At 43.7% G+C, this 6,000-nt stretch overlaps 1 protein-coding gene across 1 annotated transcript in view; it reads left to right on the forward strand.

Moving 5' to 3' along the window:
- Positions 1-4,931, forward strand: part of prmt7 (protein arginine methyltransferase 7) — a 29,623-nt gene extending 24,692 nt beyond the window's left edge. The window contains exons 8-9 of the mRNA XM_077711854.1: positions 4,496-4,592; positions 4,658-4,931. Of these exons, the coding sequence (XP_077567980.1) occupies positions 4,496-4,592; positions 4,658-4,816 (256 nt within the window). The 3' untranslated portion in view covers positions 4,817-4,931. The remainder of the gene's footprint in view (positions 1-4,495; positions 4,593-4,657) is intronic.
- Positions 4,932-6,000: the final 1,069 nt, after the last annotated feature.

Consider the following 6,000-nt stretch of genomic DNA (forward strand, 5'->3'; position numbering starts at 1 on the left):
AGCGCTCGAGCAGACAACGTTTCTTGTTTCAATAAAGCTTGTTTTTTGTCGACTTTTTATAACAGACAATCAATTTTTCCGGTCTTTCTACAAACACCAACGTCACATTTTACTGTAATTGCTCCATCGCCCCCTTCACTATTTCAACGCCCCCCATTCGCCTGTTTATTCGTCAGCGCCCCCCTGAAAGTTCACACCACCCCCCGGGGGGCGGTACCGCCCACTTTGAAAACCACTGTACTAAACAAATCGAAGAGCACTTCAAAGAAAATAACCCAAAAAAGATGTGGCAGGGAATACGACATATCACTAACTACAAGAACAATTCTATGTCTGTAAATGCGAATGCCTCACTAGCGGAGGAACTGAACCATTTCTTTGCCCGCTTTGAGACTGACAAATCAGACCCAGTGTCAACACTCCCACTACCACCCTGCGACAATACACTGGAGTTTCGGGAACAGGAAGTGAGACTGGAAATGCAGTCTGTGAACACCAGGAAGGCTGCTGGTCCAGACGGAATACCTGGCAAGGTGCTCAAAGCCTGTGCTGAACAGCTGGCAGGAGTCTTCACGGACATTTCCAATCGGTCCTTGCAACAATCCATCGCTCCTGCCTGCCTGAAATCTGCCACCATCATTCCTGTCCCCAAAAAGCCAACCATCGGCAGCTTGAACGATTACAGGCCTGTTGCTCTCACGCCTGTGATCATGAAGTGCTTTGAAAAGTTGGTGGCCCGACACATCAGAAATACAATCCCCCCCCTAAGTTGACCCTCACCAGTTTGCTTATAGAGAAAACAGGTCCACTGAGGATGCTATCACCGTGGCTCTACACACAGCACTGAGCCAACCGGAGCACCAGGGGAACTATGTGAGGACGCTTTTCGTTGACTATAGCTCAGCCTTTAACACTATTAAGCCGGACATTCTGAAGGACAAACTCTACCACCTTGGACTATCCTCTTCAATCTGCTGCTGGATAAAGAACTTCTTGACTGGCCGACCACAAACTGTCAGAATGGGTCCACACCTCTCTTCCTCCATTACACTGAACACTGGCTCACCACAAGGCTGTGTACTGAGTCTTCTCCTGTACTCCCTGTACACATACGACTGCACACCAGCCCACCAGTCAAACTCCATCATCAAATTCGCCGATGACACCACTGTGATCGGACTCATCTCAGGCGGGGATCAGTCGGCTTACAGAGACGAGGTCGACAAACTGTCTTTTTGGTGCTCGGCGAACAATCTTACACTAAATACCACAAAGACTAAAGAAATAATCCTGGACTTTCGCAAGCGCAGCACAGACCTGGCCCCACTCCTCATTAACTGAGTATGTGTAGACAGGGTCCAATCCTTCAAATTTCTGGGAGTCCATGTCACGGATAGGCTCTCCTGGTCTACAAACACCACAGTGGTAGTGAAGAAGGCCCAGAAACGACTCCACTTTCTCGGTACTGAGAAGGGACAAATTGGACACCAAGCTTCTGGCAACCTTCTACAGAGCCACTGTGGAGAGCATCCTGACTTACGGCATTACAGTGTGGTATGCCGGAAGCACGGCAGCAGACAAAAAAGCCATGCAGAGGGTGATTAACACTGCCCAGAAGATCGTCGGCTGCTCTCTGCCATCACTAGAAGACATTGCCAACCCGGGTCCATTGTTGGGGACCCATACCATCCTGGACACGGCCTGTTCCAGTTGCTTCCATCTGGCAGACGCTACAGGTCCTACAAAGCACGGACAAACAGGCTCAAGGACTGCTTTTTCCCAACAGCCATCAGGACTCTGAACCTGCAGCAACACGTGACGTGATGACAACACAAATCCCTTTTATGAAATTAAGTCGCAATGAAGTAACAGGAAGTTCGTTTGGCGTGGATCTGCTTTCCACAGGCTGACTGAGGGAGGGTAAGTAAGAAGACTGTTGGGTCTGAAGTAACTGATCAACGTAATTACCAACCGTGCACAAAGGAAAAACGAGGCAGAGACTGTTATATTTTAAAGGCACCGGCCGGCGGAAGAGAGGTCGAGGCGCGAGGTGGTATCTCGCGCTCGGCTCGGTGGTTCTCTCTTATCTTTTCAAGGTGAAGGATGCCTTTATTGAATTTCAGCATGATGTCATGGAAAAGTACAGACGTTGAGATTATAGGCATCATGGAAAAATACAACAGTTGAACACTGAGGCGCGTTGAGAAGATATTATAGACATCATGGAAGAGCATAAGATTAAGACAGAGATTATAGACAGGATGTTCTTTAGAAATGCACATTATATTAAGACTGTTTTAAGCAACTTCACCAAGAAATGTGAGAGGTAAGTGATCCATCTTATTCTTGTTGGCAACTTGCAGTCGCCGGATTGATGGCGCTCAAGGCGGAGAGCTAACAAGTATGAATATGTCATAAATAAATGTCATAAATGTGTCTTGCCTGGGAAGACAAACTTGTGGAGAAGCACTATACAATTTCGTCATACGCTGCTGAGGTTGTGATGACTACTAAGCTTTTTGTCAAGTCAATGATGACGACAATGCCTATGTCTGATTTTCATTTTTTCATTAGAAGGAAACAATTGAAATGACGCCACATCAGCTGTTTTGATGGTTTTTAAATTGTTGCCAAAGTCCTGCACCTGTTTTTAAGTCCACAACCCTCAGTACATTTTAAAATGATGCACGATGCCCTCAGCTTCTTAACCAACCAGAAAATTAGCAGACAGGTTTAATTGATTTCAAGCCAGGCTTTATAAAATATACGTATTTCTTTGATTTTGGGGAGCAGTGTAATAATAATAATGATGATGATGATGACGACGACGACGACAACAACAATGATGCCAACAATAACAACAATAACAATAACACCAATTACAACAACAACCACAATGACAAGAATAAGAATAACAACAACAATAATAAAAATAATAATAATTATAATTATTATTATAATGATGATGATGACGACGACGGCGACGACGGCGACGACGACGGCGGCGACGACGGCGGCGACGACGGCGGCGACGACGACGACGGCGATGATCAGACATAGGCTTTGTCATCATCATTGACTCGACAAAAGCCTAATTGTTTTCATACCCAGCTGTGTATGACAAAATTGGTGATGCTTCTCCACAAAGTGTGATTTCCCAGCATAAGGCCCAAATACTCTGCCGTGATGGAAACATCGCATCACCCCCCTAAGCGCAACCAAATCCTGGCGACTGCAGAAAGTTTGCCTCGAAGATGCCAGCAAAAAAAAATCAATCACTTACCGCCCACTGTCTCCTCACTTACCTTCAGTCAGTCAGCAGGAGGCAGATCAACGCCCAGCGTTCTTCATATTATCTGACCCCGAAGTTATTGCACAGAAGAGATTGTGTGTCGTGCTTCCGCAAGTTCAGAGTCCTGATGGCTGTGGGGGAAAAAACTGTCCCTAAGCCTATTTGTCTGTACTTTGTGGTATGGGTCCCCAACAATGTTCTCTGCTGAGGTAATGAAGCAGAGAGCAGCCAACGATCTTCTGGGCTGTGTTAATCATTCTCTGCATGCCTTTGTGTCTGCTGCAGTGCTTCCAGTGTGCCACACTGTAATGCAGTATGCCAGTATGCTCTCCACATTGGCTCTGTAGAAGGTTACCAAAAGCTTAGTGTCCAAGTTGTTCCTCCTGAGTACCCTGAGGAAATGGAGTTGTTTCTGGGCCTTCTTCACCACTGCCGTGGTGTTTGTAGACCAGGAGAGCTTACCAAAACATGGTGTTTGTAGACCAGGAGAGCTTATTAGAACATGGTGTTTGTAGACCAGGAGAGCTTATTAGAACATGGTGTTTGTAGACCAGGAGAGCTTACCAGAACATGGTGTTTGTAGACCAGGAGAGCTTACCAGAACATGGTGTTTGTAGACCAGGAGAGCTTATCCGTGACGTGGAGCCCCAGGAATTTGAAGGACTGGACCGTGTCTACTCATACTCCATTTGTGAGGAGTGGGACCCGATATATGCGGTTTGGGAAAGTCCAGGATTATTTCTTTAGTTTTCGTGGTGTTCAGTGCGAGATTGTTCACCGAGCACCACGAAGAGTTTGTTGACCTTGTCTCTGTAGGCCGACTCATCCCCTCCTGAGATGAGTCTGATATTGTCAAGCCATTAGGAGCACTGTCCAAAGAGGAAGAGTTTCCTCATTATATATATCCAGAACTGCTGCATTGGACCATTCCAACAGAAAAAGGTAACATGTCCTGAAACAGCTGATTAGGTTTCCCAACCTGACTTCTTTTGTTGTCCGTCTCTGTGTCGCACCTGTAGTCTGACCCTATTCCATTCAAAAGTCTATTCCTAAACCCCAAGCTGCTATATATTTTGTCAAAGAAAAAGTACTGAAAATTGTGAAACATATTACTGTATACATTTAACAGTTTAATGTACAAATTATGCAGGATGACAGGATCATTTGGATTTTTTTTTCACCGAAGTCCTCATTCTGTTTCAGGAGTGGTCACTGTCATGGTGTTGCTGTATGGTTAGAATTCCACCTGACTCCTGATGTCTCAGTCAGCGTGGGTTTAACTAAACCAATCAATGATCAGGTATGACACAATTTGAACTATGATAAATTACATTCAAAATGGTGGTGGTGTTTACCTTGTTGCAGGGTCTCTGCGAGTGGAATCGCCACTGTAAACAAGGGGTGTATTTCTTCAGATCAGGAAGGGAGACCTCAGGCAATGATAGAGCAGCAGTGTTTTACAATATTGTATTTGAGTCCACTTCCGGAAATATCCAGATGGATTTTGATATCAAATCGCATTGATATGAAGCAATTTTGAATGTTTTATTTCACTTTTTATTTTTCTCAATTAATGAAATGGCTTATAGATCCACACTGACTGTTGAAAAAAGAAATAAAATATACAATTGTACCTCTACTTATAAATGTTTCTACTTACACTTTTTTTAGGATATGAAACCCTTTAGAAATGTAAATAACTTCCAAATATCCAAAGACAAGAGCCAAGAATAAATAATCCCCCAAAACATTAATAAATTTCCTCCTTAGCAATCTTTGGGAGCACCAGATTTATAAAAAACATACTTTTAAAATAAAGTGTCATTGTACATTAACCTGGGATTTCTCAGTGCCGCGCTCACAGTCAGAGTTCGCAATGGCACCAAAGAAGAACAAACAGCATAGAGCAGAACTATCCAGCAAGTCAGCGACACCGTGGGAATTCTTTTTAAAGGGATGGAAAGAAAGGCAAAGAGCAACGCGGATAGCGAGTTAATCATAAGTCACCCGGAAGGCAAAAAAAGGGAATATGACGATGTGCATGTAGTGCATGGCTTCACTGTTATTTCGGTGGAAGAGAAGGAAAGACCGATTTTTCCTTTGCCAAAATATGCATTGGACAGCATGAAACCCCCAAAATGTGTTTGTCATTTAAAGACATTACATCATGTTTAAAATTACGGTCTCCTTGGACGCCCTAACCCAAATGCGACCCAGAGAAACCATATATAAATTGCACCTTCTTAAAATGAACCTTGGCGTGTTCAGTATTTCCCGCAATGGAAAGTTAAAAATAAAGGAAGAACACAGATTGCAATGCCTTCCAAGTCTTTTCAATTCCTGAGTTATTGAAAAACAATACATGACCTATCCTGATATTACTTTAACCTTGACCAGTGTAAAGTCTAATTTCAGGAAAGTATCTGTACTTTCCCTCACCTGAGCTAAAATCTATTAGATTAGATTACCATATTTACTCGCATATTGTACTCGCTTTTGTTGGGAAAAAAGGGTAAAAAAAACTGCAATTTGACGGCACCGTGACATGATAACGCCACACGATGACGTTATGGCAACAAAATGGCTCGCTCTCATGCATTCGCCATGATATCGCGACGCAAGCGAATGCCGATACAGTCATTTATTTCAAAATAGAGAAAAGATACACAAAAACCGCTAAACAAAATGTATTTTGATTTGACATCTAT

Source organism: Stigmatopora nigra, unplaced genomic scaffold, assembly GCF_051989575.1.
Source record: "Stigmatopora nigra isolate UIUO_SnigA unplaced genomic scaffold, RoL_Snig_1.1 HiC_scaffold_49, whole genome shotgun sequence".
NCBI classification, from domain to species: Eukaryota; Metazoa; Chordata; class Actinopteri; order Syngnathiformes; family Syngnathidae; genus Stigmatopora; species Stigmatopora nigra.